Here is a 27,546-nt window from a genome sequence, read left to right as displayed (position 1 = left end):
TGAGAACTCAAGTTTTATTTAACTTAAAAATTATAGCTAATCTTCCAGTTTCATTGTCGTTTTTGTCCGTATTTTCAACACGTTCGGCAAAGAAATGTGTTTAACGTTAAGAATAAAAGAAATAATAGTATCTATTCTTATCTAGTAGTAATCTCTTGTTCAATGTTAGTGAGTACCAAAATTGAGGGAGAAATCAATAATTCTCCCATTATGGGAATTTTTTTTTAAAGTGAGACTGGTGACATCATAAATTTCCAGGCAAATGTAGTGATCCTCGATGACTATTATCTTGAGCCTCACGCCATACACCTAATTGAAGCCTCTCTCTGTATGTTAACTCCGAGTACAGGTTTCTCTCTCTCCTTTAAAACTTCGGTTGTTAACTCTTCGCAAAACTGATTAAAACATTTACAGAACTGTTAAATTTGCACCTTTCATTTTTAAAAATATAAATAATTTTTCGCATTTGACTGCTTTATCATTCTTTAATAAAATTATTTATCGCTACACTACATTACCTGTAGTTATGTGAAATATAAAAGTGTGCACTTGTGCAATATACCTTCATATATCAGATCAAAGGCGGCACCCCGAAAAGCATGCATATGTAATTCTGACTATATTTCCTAACTGATTACAGATCTAGATACAGTAGAACCCTATAAATAGTACTGTACTTCTTTACTGCAAAACGATTTACTCAAACGATTAATAAATCCCTAATAATCTAAACATTTACCTCTTAATATAACTTCGGGCTTTTGGGGTAGTGGCCTCCTTAGATTTTTGGGCAATTTGTCATTTTCTAGCTGCCATTTCTTCAGGCAGTGAGGCTCGTGTAAGCCGATGGACTTAGTCCCGAATTGCCGACCGCAGATGTAGCAGATGATTGTAGGCGGCCTTCTGGAAGCAGCTTTTGATGATCCTAGTCCACCAATCTGAGTATGGAAACAAATGTTGAAATAATTGACTTGAAGAAGATCAACGTTCAGAATATACGGAAGAAAGATTGACCAATTATATAGATTGTAAATTTTAAAATATGGAAGAATGCCTGAAGATATTTGCATTTTGAAATATGTGAAATCAGTTGTTCTTTTTTTTTACTAAACTGTTAATCGTTATAATCTGACATCTGTAGTAAATTTTGAAAGCGAGGAGTTCACAAGGTTTGAGCTGATTTCAAAATACCAAATACGTAAAATAATAGAGTAATTCACAGTATGAAAGAAAAACTTATTCGGCCCCAAGGTGCTAAGGAAAGCAGAAATAATTCTATTGAAAAACAATTCTAAGCATTGTTCAATTTGTTCAAGCTTTACAGAAATTATTGTTTTCCGTCATTGTTACTCTTACGTAATTGCTTTTAAACCAAGTCGTTAAGATACAGTCCAATTTATTAATTCTTCACTATTGAAATATTTTCCGTTGCTGCTTCAATTTCACACCAAGGTCAATAGTTTTGCAAGAATTTTCCTTAAAATGAAACTTCATCTGATAATTTTCCCTATTAAAAAGGAAAAAAGAGAGAGCTACAAAATTTAGAGAGCCGACCAGTAAAATAGCCAGTTTTTCGTTTATTTCGTCTATTTAAGCTCACTGATAAAACTGGTGCTTATGCAGTCGTGATGGATTTAGACTCTACTGAAGCCTAGATGTCATTATTTCGAGCTGAAAAAATATTATTTTTTGGGGGAAAGGTAAATTAGGCTTATCATGTAAGGTATAAAAAGCCAGATAATCCAAAGGAAGCAAAAATGCAACTCATTTACATTCATCAATATCTACAAATTTTGTGTGTGTGAAAAAGGAATTATGTCATTTACAGCGAAATCAAATATACTATACAAATGGAAAACAATAATTTTCAAGGGCACTGCGTTCGGATTTTTTGCGTCGCATGTGATTAGTCCTTGAGACGTTACACTTAAATACACGTAAACTACAAAGGTCGGTCCTCGTGGCTTCGTTACCTATGCAATACCTGATAACAACTGTAACGCTTTTCAAGTCTCTTAACGAAATTAAAAGCGAATACACTAGAAGGGATATTTAATTTTTAATGTCCTAAGTTTTATAGCTTGTTTTATAATAGAAATATTCATTAAAGCTTAATCGAAATAGCTAAAAAATTTCAACATTAATTAAATAAATTAGAATCAAAGACAAACCAGAACTAGCTTCTTTATTGAAGCTGTGTGTTTGGAGGAGCAGTCCACATTTTTAATTTTCCAGGTTAACATAAATGGATGTTAGCTATTTTGTTGTGAGGTGTATTAAATGTATTCCACGAAAATGTTGCATGGGAACTGCGTTAAAATTCGTAATGGGACTATTCGCCGTTTCGGCCCTCATGTCATTTCGCCGCCCAGCTATTTTGCCGTCACACCGACTCTCCTTTAAGACATATTTTTCTTTATATGTTTATATTATATCTTATCATATCATATTAAGTTTAGTTTAATAATTTTGTTTACCTATTTCATAGTCGAGACACAATTTTCTTTGCATGCCTGTATTATATTTTGCCGTGTTATATTATTAATCTTATTTAGTTTAATAATTTTTCAACTATTTTATACATCTGAACGTCTTAAATTTTAAAAAGAAGCACAGGCTCTAGAATAACTAAAATATTACCTAGAACTAATGATTTTTTTCTCAGGCAATTTATTTTAAGAGGCTTTATCGGCGCCTTATTATTTATTAGGTGTATTGTATACATATGATAGGATTCAGTAGAAATATTAGATCACTTTTTTCATTGGGTCTTTTTTCATTGGGTCAACTTATATATTTCATTCCTTCTTGAGAGCGAAGTGGCCCATGGCGAATCAGCTGCCGGCGAACTGTCCTGTTGGCGAAACAGTGACGACGAAAAGTTCTAGACCCTTAAAATGGCTCTGAGGTACTAACAAAAAGAATGGCAAACTAAGCCTCGAAGTTTTCACATTTTTTTTAAAATAGGATAAATTAATAGATCTTGCCCATAATACGGACTGACGATCACTTTGTATATTTTACAATTCGGATAATTTTAGATTCCAGTCCTGATCTCAGCCAGGCCTTCCATTTTTGGGACCATGCTTCCTATTTATGAAACCAACATAGATAATTTCAAGTTCAATATTCAAAAAAACAAGACTACATTCGAGACGTCGAAACAATATCATGCCACATTGAAGGAGACTATTGCTAAATTGAATATTTCATATTCGTATTCAAGGTGAATATTTTTTGAAATAAACGTCCGATATGAAATTATCAAGCTTGGAGCTTCCGCGAAAATGAAGTACTGGAGATTGAGATATCTAGAACAAGAACATGACTGCATTTTGCCGTCACACGGTTATCTACAGGAGTACGTTTTAATGGGAAAATGGACTAAACAATTCGGGGTTTTCACCGAAAATGGTCCATTCCTATCCATAAAGATGAACCCCCTCAGATAATAACTCAGCCAACGGAAATGATAAATTCTAACGATGACAGTGTCAGTTTTTCAGAAGAATCTGACACCGAAAACTCAAGCTTAAGAGACGCAAAAAATCCCCCACTGAACCAGATTCAGAAAGCAAAGAATGAAGAGTTCCAATTCTGGCAAGTCTGCTGTAGACAAGGATCTACCCTTAATTTATGATGCGAGTGAAACTGCATCGTGCAGCATCTCAACGGAAAGCTTCAGTTGTTAAGTAATAAATATGGTCTCGGTAGTTTTTCTACCCGTGGATTCCTTGACAGGAAATTCGCCAGCAAAATAGGAGCTTAGATACGAGTTAAGAGGTAAAGAATAGGACTCATTTCGCTTTTCGTGTGTGTTCTAACGACAATGAAATTGCTTCTCTTTCTCTAATGAGATCTTGGTCACTAGCTGGTCTGCAGCAATGGCAGCACTTCGATGGACTCTTATGGCGGTGATGTGTATGTTTTGTAAGTTTAGATTGTTATTGTGCAGGCGGCTATCTGTGTAAAATAAGACTTGATTGAAAAATTGGCGCCAGTCTTTGTCTGCATTGCTTGATCTGTGACGCAATCAGAATATGTAGACAAAAGTATTGTTCATTGTAGGAGACATTTCGTCGGAGGTGTTGTGCTTTTTCCCAGAAGAGGAAAGTACCTTGAGATTTTCGCACGCAGATAATAAAGAAGGATGTGCAGCGCCTGCTCAAATTTTTACGGAGTTATCATTGACTAGACTAGGGTCGTATTAAACTCGGATTCATCAATTAATTTGAAATGAGATGTGGTTGCGTCAGTAGTGGCGATATAATTATTAATTAGACGAGAAGTTAAAAGAGAGAGTTTCGGGCTGAAAGAGCTTTCTTTTTCCGATTCTCCTGGAACTAGAAGAATTAGTAGTAAAAAATGAAGAAAAGAGAAAAAAATAAGAATGATTTCGTCAAAGAGAGGCGTTTTTTTCTTTAGGCATCCCTTTTTACTTTGATGAGGAAACGATGGTAAGGAGTAGTGTAAAGCGAACGAGAAGCAGGAAGGACAAATTCTAACAGATATTCTCCTCAGAGTTTCGAAACATGGAGAAGAAAAGGGAAAAAAGTGAAGAAAAATTACGGGTGATAACTGTGTTGGAGGCAAGGACCGAAACCTGAGTTTTGCTGTGATAATTCTAAGATGTTCGAGATAGATGGAAAAAATACAGAAGATGTATTGGTTTCGTGTGATTAAATTATACAGGGAGATTCTAAATTACTTTTACAAATTAAGAGGGGTGATAGTATTCATCCAGATGAGCAATAATTACAACTTACAACAGTGTTGGGAGAGCGAATGAACGATACGAAGTGTTGCACAATCAGTTTAGTGACAAACTCACAGAGAGTGCACAAAACGGATAAAACCAGGAATTTGGCGTTCGAGTGTTAATTTGAGCTCAGACTTTGATGGCAAACACTCAAATGCACATCTTTGGCTGGCAAGGTCTCAACCTCGCAAACAATTGCAACAAGTTAATTATGTAACCAAGGGCTGAATATTATCAACTAACTCCAACGTCCTCTGCATGCCGTTATTAGCGTGTAAAGCTAATGCTGCGTTTCGGATGTCAGAACTTCGTGTCCCATAGAAGGGTGCTTCAAGTAGAATGAGCGCAGTAGAATAAGTCCAGCAAGACAGGATAGAAGATGGCTAAGAGAAAAACAACGTCTACCTTGATACTTGATATCAAGGTAGTTTTTCCCCTTAATAGATAATTTCCTCCTAATAATTTATACATAATTAACTTGTTGCAATCGTTTTCGAGGTTGAGACCTTGCCAATCAAAGATGTGCATTTGAGTGTTAGCCATCAGTCTCAGCTCTAATTAACACTCGAACGCCAAGGCAAAGTGGCGGTTTATCGGTTTTATCCGTTTTGTGCACTCTCTGTGAGTTTGTCACTAAACTGATTGTGCAACATTTGGTCTCGTTCATTCGCTCTCTCAACACTGTTGTAAGTTCAGATTGGAATTCTAATATTCTTCTTTTATGCCTCCCAGAGTGGAATGCGATTTATGTTCTATGGTAATTATTGCTCATCTGGATAAGTACTATCATCACTCTTAATTCGTAAAAGTAATTTAGAATCACCCTGTATAGAGTAGGACGGAGGAAAACTCGAACTTGTAAATCTCTTGTGACGAAAATGCGACGTTCTTGTAACGACGGCATTTTTGTAACGACGAGGTTAGAGGAAGCATATACCGAATTTATGACTCCTGAAGTGATTATGTACATAACACTGTCTTCAGGACTATTCTTTAATGAGTAAAGGAAGTAAAACGTGCGTGTGTCTTCGGATTCCTGATTTAGCCATTCATAAAAATAGCTTTTGGCAGCATTTGAAGATGTGGTGGTTGTGATCCTGTTTTCCGAAATATTATAAGGAGATTGTTCGGAACGAATATTTAGTCCGATGAAGTAACGACTGAACTTTACGAACAATGTCGAACGATAAGATAAATACTGTAAATGATTATATGTTAAGGATAGGTATCCACGAATCCTTTAGCAGTCTGACTCTCAGAAGATAACCTTCAGCATGGCGTATTCTGCAGGCTGCTAAATGTAAATACTTTTCACCTCTTCCTTGCGTGTAGTGTTGGTTATGTAAAGCTAAGTGATTTTTTGTGTGAATTTAATATTTAATGTGGTATTAAGGATCTTATATTTTAAATGTTAATATTTATTGGGGAATTTATTTCCGAGATTAGTATAATTTAGATATGTATGTCTATTTTGATGTTAATATGTTTGTAATACTTAGAAAAATGAAATAATTTAGTAGCTAATATTGGGTTATTTTAGAACATGTTTTGTCCAGATTAGATTCAGTTAATGAATTAATGAATTGCAAGTATCACTTTGTAAATCGAACCTTAGCTATGTGTAGTTTTCGGGTGTATTGGTACTTTATATGTATTATTTGGCACAAAACTTGTCAGAGGGAATTATCTGACTCTGCGAAAGAAACACCTGAGGAAAGAAAAGGACCCAACACTTATAAGAAGTAAAGGAGCCTACTACTCATCATAAACCACAACCCCAGTGAAAAAAAATAAAAGCCATTTTTGAGGAAAATAACTTCCAAGACTACATCGGTACCTTAAACAATGAAGAAATTCGGCTTCATTCTGAAGAATTTGAAACCTGATTAGGGGCTCTCTATGCTGACCTCAAAACAGAGACCGACTTACTGTAGAGAAAACTATAGTTAGTGGTCATCAGTAGATTATCTATGGATAAAAACCCCCGACTCGATAAGGAAAGAGCTTCATTACAAAGTTACTCGGTCGTTAAGCTAAGAAGAAGAAGGAAAACCACCAACTTCAAAGTCAATCTAGTGATTTTTTCTCTGGAACCGAAACTTAGTGATTAAAACAGTACGCTATATCACGAAAAAGGCCTTCTGCACCTCTCAGTCAATATCAAGAAATACAGATGAAGGAAAACTCTCGAAATCTGTTATATATGTTAGCGCTTCGGCCACGTACAGACAGGATGTAATAATCAACCAAGATGTCTATATTGTTGTCAAAACCATTTATCCTACACTTGCAAGGTCCCGAAAGACACTAAGTCTTCCTGCATCAAATGTAGATAAATTTAGAATAAATTTCATGTTAACTATAAGTCCGATAATTTGGTAAATTCCACCAATGCCTCAGCAAAAGCATCCCAACAATTCTAAATTCAGTTGCACTGCTATAAATAATAAGAAGGTACTTAAAAATCGAAACACTTCAGCTCACAAAATTTCAGATCTTAAGGACTTCTTTCTTGTGCACATGCCCAAAATTTCAATCAAAATTTTACCAAGATCGTCCAAGAATTAAGACATTTAAAATTTCTGTGTGAAATTTTAGAGACCGTCACATTATGTTCTGAAACTATAAAATACAAAAACTTCAGTGAAAACTCTTAGAAAGTTCAGTTAAATCTAGTGAAAACTCTCAGAAAACGAAATGTAATTTACTGAATTTCAGCTTCTAAGAGGATGACTGGCGAAGACTCTCTCTCGAAATTCTTCTACGATCGCGCATTTGCAGCTCTTTTCTCCAGTCCTCAACAGATGGAGCCAATTGCATAGTTCAGATGACACTGAAGAATGCTTTCACTTTCATCAATAGCTTCTCTTCATCAATAGCTTATGACACCTTCCTCGTAGTATTCCTTTAGGATGTCCTGCTCGACACTATGTCGATACCACCTTCTAGTACAGACAAAGCCTACAGAGGCAAAATGTCTCAATTCTTTGCTCCCTTGAGATCTCTATCACATGGAGAACTTCACTATCAGAAATCTTCAAACATCAGGCCTTTTATGAGATTTATTGAAGATTTGATAAGAGCGAAATAAATTATCCTGCTGAAAAACAGTATAAACAACAAATATCTGGTTCTCAGAGCAAATAACGTGATTCCGCCTGTTATTCCGCGCCAGCAAATTAGATTACGATATTTAAAAATGCGACTTCATGTTATGAGCCATTACTGTGGTCATGATTTCGAGTTTAATAAGTTTATGTAATTGATGGCTACTTTGGATGGTTGCAGTCCTAAAATAGCTGAGCTTTCTTTGTTGGATTCTTATTGAATAATAAGGAACGCTGTGGGAGCGCCAAGTTGCTGTGATCTACTTCGTTGTTTTTCCAAACAGGCAGAGATGGGTATTCTGGTTCATGTCTGTTTGTCATCGAATGCCGTGGCCAATGGTGCGTATGTATTGACGTTGCCTGTGCAAGAGAAGGGATTCGCTTGTTCACTTGCTTCAAAGTATCACGTCTAGATGCCGCAGTAACCTCAAAGTTGTGTTACCTCCGTTGGTTGTGGCTTCTGTAGCATAAACAACTGCACTGCTAGGGACTATTATATTTAATAAAAATCGACGAAAATGGTTAATTAGGAAGAATAATGTTAAGATGAATACAACATAAATTAACATTTACGCGTTATTTGAATCTCAATAATTATGCATTTAGCGCCTTCAGTAGCAAGTTCTTAATTATGTATGTGGTGAAATTCCTTAATCATGTCTGTAGACAAATTTAATGTTTAGTGAAAGTTTATTAAAGTTCTGATCAGTTGGGAATTCTGGAGTATTCTGCAGATTTACCCTGTCTAAAACATTTTAGGACATCAGAACGATCATTTACGTTTTCCCAAATTTTAAGTCATCACATTCAACAAGACTTCGAAACTTTCAGCTGTAGATCCTCCGGAAGTCAAATTCAGAAGTTAATACATGACATGGCTCATGAAATTCGGATTTTTGTTGTTTCGAGCTTATTATTTATACAGTACCAGAATAGTAGTTCAAACCTCATAATGTCTCAACTATATATTACCAGATTTTAGTTTGTAATTTTGAAGCGAACCTGATAACAGTATCTTATCGTTGTATGAGAGGCCAAAAGTAGTAGAGACATTCGGAAACTCATTATGACCATTTCTACTATCACTTTTATAACATACCTTTTCAATATCCGGGTCTGTGGAATTTTTCTTTTCTTTTGAAACGTACTTCTGAAGTTTTAGTACTGAAGTTTTAGGAACTTTTGCATTATTTTTATTTTTATTAGTTATAGAGAGATTCTGCAGAGCATTGTTCAGTTTATTCCTGCTGTAAATACATACCGTCGACGGCTGAGCACTTGTAGGAGCAGATTCTGCAGTCTTGGATAGTATCTGCATTGAAGGAGTATAAGATAGTTAAATTTTATTAGCCAAAGGCAGTGAAGATTGAAATATTTGTTAGAAATTGCGACACTTTATTTTTGACCACTTTATACACTCATGTGAAAAATTAAGAGAATTTGCAAACTATGTCTATTTTTACGAAACGTATTGAACCAAAGATACTAATTATGTCACCATAGAGTTATGCAAATATTCAGAGTCGAATACTTAAGCGTACACGTACGTGTGTGCGGAGTTGTGATTATGGAGGGAATATAAGCGCACGAGAGGTTTTTGGCGATTTATGTGCTCGTATTCCTTCATGACATTCGCCGTGTTTCTCACAAGAGTTGGGTAAATTTTAGAAGGTATCAGGTAAAATGAATAGCCAAGAACATATGTATGACACAATGAAACGGAGAATTGTCAGTAGACTGGAGGCAGGCCAGTCACAAGCTTAAAAATACAAGTGTAATTACTGAATACGCTTTCTGAAATTTGTGGAAACAGTTTCAAGACACTAAATCCGTATCAAGATGACCTGGACAAGGTCGGCCAAGATCCACAACGACGAATGAAGATCTTAATTTGGCACTTTCAGTGCCTTGACACAGGACTGCTACAGTTTCACAACTCTCACCTGAGCTATATCCTAAAACTGGAACCCGAGTTTCACGGTCTACAGCTTTCCAAATGCTTCATGAGATAGGGCTGTATGCTAGAAGAACCGCTCTTTGCGTCCTGCTCACTGCAGCACACAAGAGAGAGCGTTTAGCGCGATACAGACAACACGATACCATCCTTCCCTCATCAAGGCAAAAGATAGTTACCCTGATGAAGGTGCAATGGTCTGTTATGAGGTATAGAGAGGAGAACTTAGAGCCCTATATCAGAGGCACAGTTGGTCTGGGTTCCTGTTAATGGGCAACAAAGCTCGTCTACATAGGGCTCGGCTGGCGGACGATTACATGGACAGTGAGCATATTCGTCACATGGATTGGCCAGCAAAATCTTTTCACCTTAATCCTACAGAGCATGTCTGGTACGTTCTTAAGAGGGGAGTTTCATCTTACTTTCTTCCACTGAAAACTTCCGTAGTTAAAAACTGTCTTGTTGTAGAAATGGGATCGACTGCTACAAAGACTCCTCGGCTGCTTCCTATTCAGTATACCGCCACGTGGTGCGACCTATCTAGCTGTGAGAGGGGACCGCACCCTATATTAGATTCACTTCCAGTTTGATATCACAACGTGATTTTGGACATCCGTATACTCCACATTACCAAAGGTTAAACAATGAGTGTCCGCTGCATTACAACCTAAAACTGACATTCCTATACTATGAGCTTTACTGATTAGCTTTACTGATTATCAGTAAAGCTCATAGTATAGGGATCATGCGTACATAAAATGACTTTTGAATGGTACATCTATCTGTTATAAATGTATATTCGTACCAAATGTCATTAAAATCTGTCCATTAGTTTTTCAGATATTCGATATAGTGGGCAAATTCTCTTAATTTTCCACACAATTGTATATTATAAAGTAATATATTATGAAGTTTACCTTCAGAAAGTTATTTATATTATAAATTAAATTTATATTATACATTATAAAGTTTATACCACATTATGTATTGTAAAGTTTACCTTCAAAAAGTTATTTTTTGATAAATTTTGAATGACAAAATATAGAGTGTATCATAAATTGCGCAGTTTTAGAAAATTCAATAAATCAGTCAAAGTGGCACAAAAAGTCAAAATTTTTGTTTTATTTCCTCCTAATAGACATGCAGATATAGTACTGAAAAACGGTATCTGAAATGCGTCCACCTCCATTTTTTCGTCAGGAAATTTCTCCGTTGACGAAGTTCACGACGATCCTTTCACAAACCTCTTTGTTAATTTCACCAATGGTCCGTTAAATTTATCTCTTGAGTTCGCGAATTGTTTGCGATTTGGTGACGTAAGCATTCGACTTGACATAATCCCATAAAAAGAAGATGCAAATTGTGAAGTCACAAATCCTCGCGCTCTATTTCTGGCTGTGGCCATGGCATTAGAAGGAAATTCGCTCAAAAAACTTTCTTAAAACAATGATTTCTTGACTCGTGGGATGTTTGGCAAATAGCAACTCACACATAAGGATGGCGCGAAATTTGCGAACGGTACATCCTGTTTTTGTAATAAGTTTTCTCAATTACGACACGTTTCTCCCTAGTAAACAACTTCTTTGCATCTAAACTTAAAAGTAGCAAATGATCAATTAGTGGCAGGGATAGTATGTAACAAAACTGATAAGACCAGTACTGGCAACGCTTCAAACAAAAACATAGTGCGCCATTAGAAACCTGCATTTTTACGAGACATCATATATTTTGAAATCAAAGAGCTATAACTTCAGAATGGGTACAAAAAGAATAGTGAATCGTATAAGTAACGTGATACCTTTAAATTTATTGAACTTGAACGTTATAGAACTGTAGTTGCATTTTCATCATTAATATGATTTATTTCAAAACTAAATAAGAAATCATTACTGGAAAAATAACTGATATTTTACTTTATCTTTTCATGTAAGTTTGATCATATAAGTAGCAAAAACGCCATTTCATACGAGAGTCAGAAAGATTAATTGTGAATAATTTACAGCATTTAGGGCAGGAATAGCAGGAGTAAAACGTTTAGGGAGTACCTCGAATTGTTGCTGAAATTTTATCTTACGTATATTTAAGATGCTATCTTACATATTCTAATGTCGAATTCTAATGTTTCGTCATGTAACGCACGAATGTAATGTAATGTCGAATGCACGAATGCACGAACGTCGAATGAAAGAATGTCGTAATGCACGAATGTAATGTAGTGTCGAATGAGTAATTCTAATGTTTCTAGCATAAAAGAAACTATATTTATTTTTTAATTTCGAAAAAGCGTTCGTCATTTTCTTAGTACTTTTGAAACAATATGCACCTATCCTTTGCTTGTTCTGATGTCAAAATGTACAAGTCCCTTTGCAAAGATTCTAGAGATCTTTTTTAAAAAATACTATGATTTAAAAATACTACTCTAAGAATCTTCCAGCCGTTTTCCCTTACCACTAAGCCCCTCAAGTGGACTTTCCGTTCGTCGTGTATTTTGAGTGCATACACTCTTGCACAGACGCTAGATATTTACAAACATCCATGCCTTCTCCTGGATTCGAAACCGAGCCGAACCAAAGATACAGCAGATCATTAACAATTATATCATTCAAGGCGGTATTTGACGACTTATAAATTATTTCTGTTTATGGTTGGAACACTATACGTACACATTATGCTGCACTTCATCTTACATGGAAGCCGCACTTTCTGGAACAATAATGGAAGATTCCAATAATGGCAAATATTTCTATGATCATTTTGGCAATACCAGATCAATGAAGCAGTTTTCAAATCCTCAGAAGCTTAAACGAATAAATCATTTCTGAAATACTGTGGAATGTTACAGGCATCACCTGCTGTAAAGAATATTTCATAATATGGAAAACAGTTATCTATTCTCGAATTTGAAAGACACTAATTATAATCCTTAAATACTAAAACGCTTAAAATAACCAATTTTCAGGTTCTCAGCAAACAACTAAAACTCAATTCATGTTTAGTCATCATCATCAGGAAAATCTCAATTCAGTTAATAGTTAGACGTGATTACGTAGTATGACTTCTTGAAGTTCCAGAAAAACGTCCCTCTCTTGGACTTAACTCATTCGAATGTGGTTGCATGCACATTTAGGTAAAATATTGGTGTAGGACTCCAAATCATACCACCACGTGTTGGTAAAAATATAATAAAAAAGTGCGATAAAAAACTAAAGGTAAATTTGAAGTAATATGGCTGGACAGAATGCATTTCTTTAAGGCAAAGGACTGCATTATCATGAGACACTGATGGGAGCTGCAGACAACTCTGAGAGAGTGGTTTAATATACCAATAATGGGTCGGCTTACTAATAAAGATTACGTAACATTCGGCTGAGAAGTATGTTTTCCATTCTTGTCTCTGCCTATCAAATTAATCATTAAGCTTGAGTTAATGATATAAGTATTTAATTAAACACTTGATTGCTTATACGTGGTGAAAGGAATTAGTGGTGTTACAAGATAATCGTAATCACTGAAGGTCTGTCTTTTCAACAGAGTTCTTATATCCTGGATATAAGTTCCACCTTAAAAATCAAATATGTCTGTAATAAAATGAAATCGCATTTTTTTACCTTTTTAAACTTATCTTTCATTTGGTGTCTAAACTTGGATAAACTGTTATGGCCTGCCGAAGACTTAAAATGAAAGTTTGGTTCCTCAATTGGAATTTTCCTTTGAAATCTCGTGACACATACGTTTTTTTCAGAGGCGTCTGAAGAATTTTTTCTAGCTTGGGAAGTGGGCTTTGTATATTTCAGTCTCAATGAATTCTCAATGCTTTTTGTTGAGCTATTTTCGATTTTCTTAGTCGTGTAGCATTTCCTTTCAGAGAAATTCTTTAAATTGTTAGCGATAAAAGAAATCTCAGGCAACTGAATCTTTGTTGCAAGTACTTCCATTCTCATTTTCTGCATCTACGGAGTGTAAATGGAAGATAACTTATTATTAATATTATTAATGGTAAACGTGAAAAGAAATTGAGCCATATGAAATTATCAGTTAAAGAAATTGCGGTAGTCTTTAAGACGATATAAGTAAATTTCATCTAGCTTGTTTAAGAATTTCATTATAATTCTCAAAACATTTTGATTCTGCTAATTAAAATTTATTGTTCTCAAATAATTAAAATACAAGTCCTTATTGATTACTTTATTTCTACTCAGTATAATTCTTTGATAGTTTTGGGTTCTTATCATTTCCTTATGGCGTACAGAAATACACTCATGTCCATAAATTAAGGATAATTCGGAGTCACGCGGAAATCGAATTCTAAAATAAATATATCACTTGTAAAATCACTACACACATCTTCAAGAATCATATGCAAATTTCAGGAAGTAACCAGATGACACCGATAGTACGTCACAATGACGAGAGTGATATATAAGGAATAATACAGGCAAAGAAATAAAATTGTTCGCAGGCGCTTTATAAGCATTTCAGTGCAATAACCGAATAGTTATGACACAAAGGATGCATTTGGATGATTTTTTACGTGGTAGAATTATCGGCCGTCTGGAATGTGGACGTACCTAACTGGAAGTATCAGACGAACTTGGAATTACCGAGAGTGTCATCTCCAGGCTTTGGCAACAATTCCGAGATGATGGTAATGTGAGTAGACGTTACATCACAGGTCGCTCCAGAGTTACAACGCCGAATGAGGGCCGGTATTTGGAAGTTACTGCCAAAAGAAACAAGCGGAGCACAGCCTCAGACCTGTCTCGTCAGCTCTCTTCAGCCACTGGTACGACAATTTCAAGGCAGACCGTGTAAAGACGCTTAGGGCAGATTGGTCTATATGCTCGTAGACCTGTCAGATGCGTTCCATTTACTGCAACTCACTGTCGCCTGCGGTTAGCCTGGAGTATAGAGCATGCATTGTGGACACCGCAACAGTGGGCCTATGTGATGTTTTCCGACGAGTCCAGGTTTAGCTTAAAGTCTTATTCTCGTCGGACTTTCATATGGAGAGCTCCAGGTACCCGTTACTACCAAGAAAACATCATTGAACGACACCGTTACGGTGGTGCAGGAGTGCTCGTTTGGGGTGGAATTATTCTGGGTTCCAGAACTGACCTGCATGTTCAAATTGAAACCATGACAAGCCAAATCTATCGGGACATCATTCTGGAACAACATGTACTTTTGTTTCGGGGCGCCATGGGCGCCCAATTTGTGTTTATGGACGACAACGCCCGTCCTCACCGTGCAAACATCGTAAGCGAATGCCTTCAATCGAAGGATATCCCCCGTATGGACTGGCCAGCATTCTCACCGGACTTGAATCCACTACAGGACGTGTGGGACATGCTTGGCAGACGAGTTGCAGCCCGTCAACCTCCTCCTACATGTCTAGCGGAACTTCGGAGAGCATTGCTTTTTGAGTGGTGTAATAGCCCCCCAAGATCAGATCGATAATTTGAAACTCAGCATGCCTAGACGTTGTACGGACTGTATTGCATCGGCTGGGAGACATACAATGTATTAACACTCATACCAACCATGTAATATTGTGTTTTTGTAAATAGGTGTTTTTTGTAATTTGCTCCAGGGAGAAAAAATCGCTAATTTTTTTAATAATATCAAACATATAGCATCTTTTTTTGCTCTTTATCTTTTGTTTAATAAATAAGCTTTACAAATATGTCAAATTTGGTTTGCTTCTAACTATTCCTTTGCCTGATTTTGCATTATCCTTAATTTATGGACATGAGTGTGATTACATTATTTCGCCCAAAATAAGATAGTTTATAAACGCCGATTTCTTTGGATAAGAAATTATATACTATTCCGAGTTTCCATTCTAGAGGGTCTTTTTTACGCAAGCTGAACTTTAACAAATACTATAGACCTACTAACTACTTAAATTACAAGAACATGAAAAGTTAAATGCTGTAATAATTTACATTCTCTCTCTACTTGAAGAGTGACTGCGATGAAGCACGAGAACCAGTTACCAAATCGAGGTGGATGAAAAATCATCTACCACTAAGTTTTAATTCCGCCGAGTTTGTTATGTTTTGCAAAGCAGAAAACATGAAAACTGAATTATTCTGCCGTCCGGACTCGTAAACGCGAATTTTTCAATGTTCCGTATTACTCCTTTACACCACTGCATCGGGGAATGTGGTAATTGCTAACGAAATGTGAGATCACATTAGCACTTAAAACGTATAGAAAATATTATGTTTGTAAACTTAGATCTATTATATATTTTTTTTTCAAAAGCTAAAAGGTTTGACCTTTAAAAATAATCCACGCTAAAAGTTTCGTGTTCAAATATGTAAAATGAATATTTTTTTCCATGCTGGAAAGCTTTCTTTCATTCATCGCTGTAATACGATCAATCAGTTGACTGTTAACACGACAAGGTCAGTAGTGTAACTTGGAAAGAATTTAAACAATGTTTTATACCAGATACCATTAACGCTGATCGATTATCAATGTCAGAAGTTACCGATTCGTGTTCAACTTTAAATTTTTCATAAATTTGTTATATATAAAATGACATCTTAGCTTGGCTTACTGCTGTTCAGATAAGTAGGTATCTCTGTAGTGATTAAGCTTCGATTTAAAATGGTTTATATAGCAAAAAGAAAAATGAATAAGACATTAACATGTTTTTTTCAAAAATTAATGTTTGCAATTTTTTTTGGGGGGGGTGCAAATTGTTATGTTTATCAAATGTCTAAATGGATTATTTGACGATCCTTAATTCTACTCATACATTTCCGTTACGTAACATACAATAGTATAAGCCAGGCCAACATAATTGTAGGTAAACTTTACGTAGCATTTAATAAGAAAACAATAGCAGTTTTCTAAATGAAGGCCTTTAATTTTTTCCTCCGTTGTTAGATCACCATAATATCGTTACAGTTAATAAATTGATGTACTGCTTTTCATTATACTAGAATGAAGCATTAAAATTACTTGCAAATTATTCCTTTCCTTCCTTATTTTGCAAACTGTATTCCAAAATATTTGTCACCAGAATGTTAAACATATATTTTCTTAGTTTGATACGCCGGATTTAAGCTATTTGCACTCGTTTGACTTTATTCACACATTTTTAGTCCAAAGGGGTAATTTGCGTAGAAAGACTATTAATTTCGTTTTGTCATTTTGCGTCGATTCACAATAAGCGTTGTTTCACATTTCAAATTGTTGCCACGAAATATTAGAGCCCTGTGTTATATTTAAAGAAATTAAATAAATGGAGAATGTACATGAATGTATGTATGTATCACGCATTGTGATAAAACAACGGTACCTAGAGTCCTCAAAATGTGAATAACGTAGTCTCCCATAGAATATGGGCATGTGGAAGCACTAATTTGAAATTTGTTTTAATATCGATTTCATATTCTGTAATACTTTAACTAATTTTTGATTAACAAACTAAACGATTTCAAAGCGAGCAATGGCAACACTGCCCCCCGAAAAAAAAAAAAACATTTGTATCTCCTGAGTGCAAGACTTTGTATCGGAAATTCTAAAGATATGCTCATTTTAAAAATTATTTTGCGATATTGCTGTTGAACTGAATTTTATGGTTTAAGCGAGAATAACATGATATTTAATAAATAAAGGTTAACACACAAAATGTTAAAAAAACGCCTCTTTGGACGTAATTTAAAATTTGAAACATTTCAGACTTTTTTTGGTTATTTTTTAACGTTTTGTGAGTTACCTTTATTTATTTATTTTTTGAAGTTTATGACCCGAATGTAAGTGATTACCGTTATGACGACCAGTCGTTGCAGCGATAGATTTATAAAGCTGATTTAAAAAAAAGTCTAAAACTATGAGAATCTATAAAGTTCATTTTGAATTTAGCGACCACACGTTATAACATCAATTTCAGAAAGGGGTCTTTAAAACCAGCTTTAGCTGCAATATCTGAAAATGCGATGTGAGGGTCTTTATTACTCAAACATGCTAATACAATTTGAAAAATCAATTCGAAGTTTTGAACGTTGATAGGTAATGAATTTTATTAAAATAAAGACGGATTAGTCAATTTTAGGCCTTTTCTAAGGGATGTCTGAAAACGTGTACAGACAGTAACGCTAGAGAAATATCTGTGAATTTTTAAGAATAAAAGAAAACTCCGCCGTACTCTTCCCATTTTGCAAATATGGCGCCTGTTTCAATTTATGGTAACTTCTGCATATTATAACCCTAGGCCAGTGGTTCTCAACCTTTTGGCTAACGCGTACCACCTAAACAAAAACTGAAAACCTTTAATACCAACACTACATCTTACAATGATTATTTTTCAATTTCTAAATAGAAATATTTAAAAAACAACAAACAACATCAAAACAAACAAACGAAAAAAAAAATCTGAAAGCTTTCAGATTTTAAATTACACCCAAAGGGCCTTTTTCTTAATAATAATAAAAATTTTCTTAATAATAATTTTATAATAATAATAAAAATTAAAAAAATAAATAAATAAAATTGAAAGCTTTCAGATTTTACATCACGCCCAACGGGGTCTTTTTTTTTAACGTTTTGTGTGTTACCTTTATTTATTAAATATCATGTTCTTCGCACGTAAACCATAAAATTCAGTTCAAGAGCAATATCGCAAAATAATTTTAAAATGAACATACCTTTAGAATTTTCGATACAGAGTCTTGCGGCATTGGAGATTTTTTTTTTTTTTTTTCCCCGTACAGTGTTGCCATTGCTCGCTTTGAAATCGTTTAGTTTGTTAGTCAAAAATTCGTTGAAGTGTTACAAAATATGATATCGAAAATAAAACAAATTTCAAATTCAAATTAGAGCTTCTGCATGCCCATATTCTATGGAAGATAACGTTATTCAAATTTTGATGGCTCTAGGTATCGTTGTTTTATCACAATGCGAGAAACATACATACATTCATGCAGATTCTTCAATATTTAATTTCTTTGAGTATAATACAGAGCGATAATATTTGGTGGCAGAAATTTGAAAAGTGATTCGTCGTTTATAGTTCTCAACGCAAAATGCCAAAACGAAATTAATAGTCCTTCAGGGCAAATTGGTCCTTTGGACCAAAAATCAAAACAAGACGACATTTTGTCTTAATCTTTAATTCAAAGAGGTTGAACGAGTTTCCGTGGTGTAGTGGTTATCACGTGCGCTTCACACGCGCAAGGTCCCCGGTTCGATCCCGGGCGGAAACATAATTTTTTATTTTATTGACAATCAACCAGTTATAGATACTAAACACGAAGTGTCTTTCCGCAGCAAAAGACCTAACTATCAACGTAGAACAACTTTTTTAATTATACTATATCAAAATTTTAAAGTAAATATATTTCAGGATTTTTTTTAAAGGCAGAAAAAAATTTAAAAAAAGAAAAGAAGAAAAATGTAAAAGAATTCAGATTTTAAATTACGCCCAAAGGGGCGTTTTTTTAACATTTTGTGTGCTACCTCTCTTTATTAATTATCATGTTCTTCGCACTTAAACTATACAATTTAGTTGAAGAGCATTATTGCAAAATAATTTTAAATTGAGCATATCTTTAGAAATTTCTATACACACTCTCACGAGATAAAAAGGTTTTTTTTTTTTTTTGTACAACGTTCCCATTACTTCCTTTGAAATCCTTGAGTTTGTTAAAAATAAAAAAAAAAAAAAATTCGTTAAAGTTTTACAAAATATGAAATCGATAATAAAACAAATTCCAAATTTAAAATTTGGGCTTCCAGATGCCCATATTTGAAGTAGGATTACGTCATTCAAAATTGGATGGCTCTAGGTACCGTTGTTTTATTATAATGCGAGAAACAACATTTATGCAAATTCTTCATTATTTAATTTCTTCAAATATAATACAGAGCGATAATATTTGGTGGCAACAGTTTAAAAAATGAAACGGACATTCAGAGTGATTCGATGCAAAATCGAAAAACGAAAACAATAATTCCCCAGGAACAAAGCTTCTTTGGACTTTCTGCTTTCAGATTTTATACTACGCGGCGTTGTTTTTAACGTTTTGGGTGTTACCTTTATTTAGTAAATATCATGTTCTTCGCACTTAAACCCTAAAATTCAATTCAACAACAATATTGCAAAATATTTAAAAGAGCATATCTTTAGAATTTCCGATACAGAGTCTCGCATACTGGAGATTAAAATGTTTTTTTTTTTTTTTTTCTTTTTTCTTTTTTTCACCCGTACAGTGTTGCCATTTATCGCTTTGAAATCGTTGAGTTTGTTAATCAAAAATTCGTTAAAGTGTTACAAAATATGAAATCGATAATAAAACAAATTCCAAATTCCAGATGCCCATATTCGGTGGAGGATTACATTAATCAAAATTTATGGCTCTATGTACCGTTGTTTTATCACAATGCAGGAAACTTGCAGATATTTATGAAGATTCTTCATTATTTAATTTCTTAAACTATAACACAGAGCGATAATACTTGGCGCCAATAATTTGAAAAGTGATTACGGTCATTTACATTTTCAATACAAAATGCCAAAACGAAGTTAATAGCCCTTCTGAGCTAAAAAAGAAACTAAGAAAATCTGTTTGGTTTCAGATTTAAAAATGCCCAAAAGGGCGTTTTTTTAACGTTTAGTGTGTTACCTTTATTTATTAAATATCATGTTCTTCGCACTTAAAACACAATTCAACAGCAATATTAGGAAATATTTAAAAATAGCATACCTTTAGAATTTCCGATACACAATCTCGCACGCTGGAGATTATTATTATTATTATTATTATTATTGGTACAGTGTTGCTATTGCTTGCTTTGAAATCTTTAAGTTTTTAAATCAAAAATTCGTTAAAGTTTTGTAAAATTTTAAATAGATAATAAAACATATTGTTTCCAAATGGCCATGTTCGTTTGGAAGACTACGTTATTCAAAATTTGATGGCTCTAGGTACCGTTGTTTTTTCACTATGTGAAAAATATTCATGCAGATTCTTCATTACTTAGTTTCTTTAAATATAACAATAGCGATAATATTTAGTGGCAACCGTTTGAAAAGTGAATCAACGCAAAATGCCGTTTTGAAATTAATAGCCCAGCTGAGCTAACGGTCTTTGGCCTAAAAAAAATTTGCCATTTGCACAAACTATTGCCTATTTGAATTAAATAAATAGACATGAAAATATTAGATAAAAAATTGTTACAATTTTAATAATCAAAATTTAAGTTATAATACTTTAATTCTAAAATTTAGTGCGAAATTTGGACATGTTTCAGGGAAATCAATTTCTTTATAATAACCATAATTCACTAAAAACTTGAATTTACGATTGAAGTTTAAAAAGACGATTTAAAACTGCGTTTAGATAATCACCTTACTTCGAAATATTACAAAAGAGGTTCATATATATCCTGGTCTTATTTCACTTAGTTTGAAGCATAAATTAGAATCTACATATTATTTTCTTCTGTATTTATGTTTTAAATATAACATGGAAGAAAATCCTTGTTCGCACATATATAATATAGGTTGTGCAAAAGGGAAATTATAATTTAATAGCTTTATTTGAAATGATTCTAATTTTTTTTTTTTTTTTTTTTTTTTTTTTTTTCGGTTAAGCCAAAATGTAACAAGTGTATTATTTTTGAAATCTTCAGTTAGAGTTCGATTACAGGAAATTTCTGTCAATTGTTCTTTTTCTTCACTAGATAAAATTTCAGTATATTTGAAAAAACAAATGGATTTTTAATCGAATTTTCTTTTCGATAATCCTCGGGAAAATACATATTTAAATTACTTATCAATGAAAGAGAATGATTTTTAATGTCGGCTGCTAATTCTTCTTCTATTTACAAATTATTTTCGGTTAGAAAACTTTCTAAAAGTGGTAAAAAGCTTAAAATATTATTATCCAATCCTTTGATTAATCGCTCGAGTTTTTCTATCATTGTCTTTATTTTATCTCTAACGGTAAACGAATTAACACTTTGTCGCTGTAATCTTAAATTTAAGTCATTTAACTTTTCAAAAATATCAGCTATATATGCTAAACGCGCTAACCATAATTCATTAAAAACTTGAATTTATGACTGAAGTTTAAAACGACGATTTAAAACTTTGACTTTGGATAACCACATTACTTCGGAATATAACAAAAGAGGTTCATATTAACTGCTTATCGCTTGGCATAAAATCGTAAATATTCTTGAACTTAAAGCCTTAAAGCTAGGCTTTTAATAGAATTAGCAATTTTCACACCTTGATTTAAAACGAGTTTCAGGCTTTTAGGAATTGTTTCGGCTACTAAAGCTTCACGATGTTATGGAGCAGTGAGTAAATTTAGTTTCAGGTGTGACTTTCGTTATTTAAGAAATCACTCCCAAATGTTTCCTTGTTAAAGCCCCGCGCTCCGTCACTGCATACGGCAATGCACTTATTCCAAGGAATATCATTCTCAGACATAAAATTGTCAATTACTTTGAAATTTTCGCTTGCAGTTGCTCTATCATGAAGGAATTCACAAAATAAATACTTTTAAGCAATTCGTTTTTTCGAAACGTATGTAAACTAATGATTGAACAAAGTTCGTTATATCAGTACTTTCATCCAACTGCAATGCGAAATACTCACTGTGTTTTATGTTTTGAATAAATGTCTCTTTTATGGAATTTTCCATTTCACGAATTCGTAGACTTACTGTATCATTTGTTAACGGAAAATTATTAAGTTCATTAGCCTCTTTTTCGTCGAATAATGTTAACACGATATCTTTAGCTGCTGGTAATGTAAGGTTTTTTTCCAATACTGTGAGCTTGCTCAGTCTTAGCAATTCTTAGGCTTACAAGGTAACTAGCTTCCAAAGTTTTTTCACTCGAAGTAACAAAAACTTTCTTTACTTGTCTACTGTTTCTGAACTCCGATAATTTCTTCTTAAAATATTCTTTAGATTTATCCTTTAAATTGGCATGCTTAGATTCAAAATGTCTTTTATGAAACGATCGTTTCATACTTTGATTGGATAACAGTGCATCGCAAACAACAAATTGAGATTGATGATCCATTTCATCTCCATTCCAAGTAAATCCAAATGATAAATAACTTTCATTATATTTTCTAGAAACAGTTTTTCTTTTCTTTTCAATATTCTTATTGCTAGTAGATTGCCCTGTGAATCGTCATTTTTCGCTTAGCCAATCCTAGCTATTCTTCCATTTTGAAAATCTAGGTTTGTTTTATTTTTTCACAAATATTTAAATGCACAATATATTACGAGTTCTTCAAAAACAAACGACGATATTCTCAAATCGTGTAGAAAAGTAAGGCAACAAGCAACAAGAACACAAAATACCTGCTGTTAGAGACAGCAAGCCGACGTAAAAAATGTTTCTCATTGAAAATGGAGCAACATCAGCCCGGAAATGGTGACATAAAGTCCTGATATGGTAATAAATCGACAAACTCTAAGACAGGGGTTCTCAACTGGTGGTACGCATACCACTGGTGGTACGCAAGAGAAAAAAAAGGTGATACGCAAAGAAGCGAAATATTTTTAACTATTAAATTAAAAAATTAAAGCCCCAACATCCTGACTGAGTTTTTTCTGTAATACTCGTATATTTATGCGATCTGAAGCTTTGTTCAAGAGTGGTGGTACTAGTAGTACTTTGTAGTGGTGGTACTAAAGGTTTTCAATTTTTGTTTAGTTTGTACGCGTTTATCAAAAGGTTGAGAACCGCTGCTCTATGAGAACTAATGAGATACTATTATCTTTTTTATAGGAACTTATTTTTATTTCCGATTAAATACAGCATCTATTTCTATCACACTTCAAAAACATCATTTATGGCAAATTTTGTTATGTCTACTTCTAAAAGAATATTTGTGAAACGTATAGCATGAAACAACCAGGAAAACTGCTATGCAGATAGATTGTTTGCCTCTTGTTTAGCGGCTATTGACTTTGAACAAAGCTCAAATCGCATAAATTTACGAGTGTTAGAGACAAAAATTTAATCATAATACTGGGGGTTTTAATTTTTGAATTTAATAGTAAAATATATATTGCTTCTTTGCGTACTATCTATTTTTCTCTTGCGTACCACCGGTTGAGAGCCCCTGCCCTAGGCGGAATGCCTCACAGATACTGCGGATACTCATCTATAGACAAGCGTTTTGTCCTTTACTTCGATAGGCAGAAACTTACAACATACAAAGAAAACGACGGTGTTTATTAAAAGACTGCGATTTTTCACTTCATACATTTTGTTTTGTGCTTTTCACTTTATTCAAGCGTTTCTCAAATGCATCCCAGTTATAATATAAAAGAATAGGATTAATGAACGAAATGGTTAAAGAGCAAAGAGTTAACAACAGAAATTGTTGTAACATAAGTAAAATACTATGTATTGACTGTTTACTTAAGTTAGTCCATGCTCATCTGCATTCATGCCTCGCTATAATTTACTAATTAGCTCGAAATTTTAGTACCTTAAAATTTCGAAAATGAGAGTGCACTTCAGATTAGCAACTAATTTTAGGGAAAGGTTTAAAAGGATTCACAGATAAATTTTATCAGTATTACTATTTTCATATTCGAGATGAAAGGAATGATTGCGAATTTTGATAAGCCAAAGATCAGCAATCAATCTAACACGTGAAGGTGCAGCTATAATAAAACTCTAGATCTAGCCTCTTAAAACTAGATTAATATTTTGGATGGGAATTAGATCGAAACAAGTCTAATTTTTAACACTACAAAAAAGGTCTCATCCGACATTTAGCTTGAGATAAAATTAATTCCTGCCATACCTTATGATATTAATCACTTTAACTTAAAACTGCTAATCAATGAAACTGTCAAGGTACAGAAGACCGAATTCCAAAATGAAGGGAGCCTAAGTTTAGAAATGGTGGATATTACCATTGTGACCTGATTAACAAAAGAAAGCATTTTTGATGGTGATATTATCTAGCTTGATCTGCAGTTATGCGTTCTGAATTCTGCATAAGAAATATAACTCATTTATATATATATATATATATATATATATACATGTGTAGATTAACATCATATATAGTATATATTTCTTTCTCTTAGGCAGGTAAACCTAGCATAATTTATCTTTATCGATTAAATAAACCGGCAAGAAGAGTCTCCAATAAGATTGCTTTCGGGGCTAAAAATTTACTTAAATGTCATAAAAACTCACGAAAAGAAGAATTTCTGATGAGAAACTTTTGTGTTGCCAACTAACAGTTAACTGTTTGACTATTTACAGTTCCGAAATAAATACGTTAATAAGCTAGTTCAGAGAAAAGATCCTCTCATTTTATGGGAATTCCTACATAACAGACCATATCCAAAAACCTTGACGTTGAGCCAGATATATTTAGTATATTAGAAAGTGCTTGAGATAGTTTTCCGTACACATTAAAAAATGAGCAGTAGGATTTAGCTTTATTTCCACAAAACATGAAGTTCTATACTTTCGAAGATTAAGCAGAATCTTCCTTCTTCAGCTACTAATGCAAAATGAAGAGATAAATGTTCTTGTGCCAACTCCTGTCGCTAATTTCGGGGGTTTTCTTTTCCTCTTCTTTTTTTTTCATTTAATTCACTTGGAGTATCCTCTTATAGTACTTATTTACTTACCTCTTTAAATATCAATTCGTTCCTAAAATTATCAGTAGCAGATTCACAGTGGGATCACATTTACAATTTGCCATGCTATATTTTCAGACATTAAATACACTTGCCTTTTATTATATTGAATTTTCCGAGATGGACAACTGGATATTTCAAATATCACTAGCCAAAAAGTATTATTAAAGAGTAAATGAAGTGTATAACACAATCGATTACGTATGAAACGTGCACTTAATGCTAAGAAAATGTTCTGTAACTAATCAATTGGGCGATAAAAAGAGACGCAGTGGCTGCAGAATGTACCTGCAAGATGCACACTTGTTAGATACTAGAAAGTATATGTCTATATGGTATCGCAGTGCATAGCAAACGTCACCTCAAAATTTTAGTTTCTCAAGAGCAATCATAGTTCGAAGATCGACAAGGATCATCAATATTTAATATACCCCACATACAAATGTGGGGTATGTTAAATATTGATGATCCTTGTTTTTATTTTATAAATTTAATATTTGTCCCAAATTGGTGAAGTGACTTGTCTTTGAATTGCAAAATCCATAAATTGAATTAAGTAAAACAGTACGGTTGGGCAATTTTAATTAAGACTCTTTTCAGTTCCTTGTACGAAATACAGAGGAAGTACGATAACCGCGAAGAACTTCGCGAATCATTTATTTCCACAGAAATATCCATTTTAACCATTTCCGAATCTATTCAGACGATTATTTGTTTCAAAACTTGCATTTTCCCCCTCGAGGGGTCGGTCAATTAAATTAGAATAATTCGAGGAAAGAAGTTTAAATGAAGTGCAGGAAAAATACAGAAGTATTTTAAATGACGAAAATATTGATGTTTTGGCAATGTCAAATTTTAAATAAAAAAAAAAAGCTTAAAATTCCTTACTCGGCCTAAAAGTCCTTAGTCGGCCTTTATTTTCGCAATTATTGGTCGTAGTCGCACACTTCCAGTTGTAGCAGTGTTTTAAATGATGAAAATATTAATGTTCCGATATGCCAAATTTTAACAAAAAATATGAATAATTTACTAGACGTACAAGGAAGTCGTGTGGCGCCTACATCAAATTTTTCAAAAATGTTAGAGCAAGCAAAGTAATATTCGAAAGTGACACAGCGTCTAGACAGAAAGAGAGAGAGGGTGAGAAGGAGACAGACAAACATATACAGATAGCTTTATATCTAGAAAATCTTCATTTATTCAATTTCTCATATAAATTTCGAAATAATACTAGGTCCCTAATAATTTTTACACGATTTCCAGTAGGAGAATTTTTGATATGGTTAAAAAGGCTCTTAAACATAATGCTTATCACTGGAGCTATTGTTGCGTTTTGCAGTACATTATAGGCTGCACAGTCAAATAATATTGTACCATAGCCAGCGGTTAGGAAGCAGAAAATTCTCTCATCTTTTATCTATCTATATATCCATCTAGCCACACTTTTGGGTCTAGTTTCGAATCCCAGGAAATGCATGAATGTTTCTAAATGTATAGTGTTTTAAGGATCATGGGCGTTTTTATAATCACAGGGGTACTGCCATGGGGGCACTTAAAATGCAGTCTAGTCGAAAGTCTTCTCAAGAGGTTGGTGAAAGGAGGAAAAAGAGTGAGGGACCCTCGGATCCGTTCTTTGGAGATATTGCCTTCAAAATCAGGGCTAGATTAGAAAATTCGGTAGGTCACCCATAAAGCTTCGAAGGCTTCCAGAAATTAATGACAGATGCAATCCTTGTTACACATAAAATTCGTGGACTTAATGTGATTTTATTATAAGACAAGTGCGATAAGTCGCAACACGTATCATCTATCTATCTACTTACCTATCTATAACCCTATCTGCCACTCTCTAGCTCCATATAAATAATTAATTCACAAGGTTCATCGCTGAATTAATTTTAAATGAAAATATTGCTGTTCTGTATTCCTTAAATTATTTAACACTCTCAGTCTATATCAGCCATGAATGAAGCGTTATTTAATTATGAGAAGATATTAAAACCAAAATTACACTAAACCAAGTGCCCTGCTTTTGCGGCTTCTAAAATATCAATTACCTATACAAGGACCAGCTTT

General features: G+C 33.9%; 1 protein-coding gene and 1 non-coding gene across 4 annotated transcripts in view; one reads left to right on the top strand and one right to left on the bottom strand.

Annotated features, from left to right (window-relative positions):
* Positions 1-27,546, bottom strand: part of LOC118203227 (uncharacterized) — a 55,037-nt gene that overhangs the window by 2,597 nt on the left and 24,894 nt on the right. The window contains exons 5-7 of one of the 3 annotated variants that reach the window (XM_085817893.1): positions 13,429-13,770; positions 9,128-9,178; positions 740-938 (exon numbers count right to left, since the gene is read on the bottom strand). In XM_085817893.1, coding sequence (XP_085674019.1) covers positions 740-938; positions 9,128-9,178; positions 13,429-13,770 — 592 coding nt within the window. The remainder of the gene's footprint in view (positions 1-739; positions 939-9,127; positions 9,179-13,428; positions 13,771-27,546) is intronic. The other 2 variants (XM_085817894.1, XM_085817895.1) reach the window with 2 other exon arrangements.
* TRNAV-CAC (transfer RNA valine (anticodon CAC)) lies at positions 18,966-19,038 on the top strand. The gene has a single exon. It is a non-coding gene; the product is annotated as a tRNA-Val (tRNA).

Source organism: Stegodyphus dumicola, chromosome 6, assembly GCF_044657685.1.
Source record: "Stegodyphus dumicola isolate Sdum_Otavi_A_Nest chromosome 6, ASM4465768v1".
NCBI classification, from domain to species: domain Eukaryota; kingdom Metazoa; phylum Arthropoda; class Arachnida; order Araneae; family Eresidae; genus Stegodyphus; species Stegodyphus dumicola.
The sequence above is the reverse complement of the archived record's forward strand: the minus strand, read 5'-3'. Positions and strand labels throughout refer to the sequence as shown.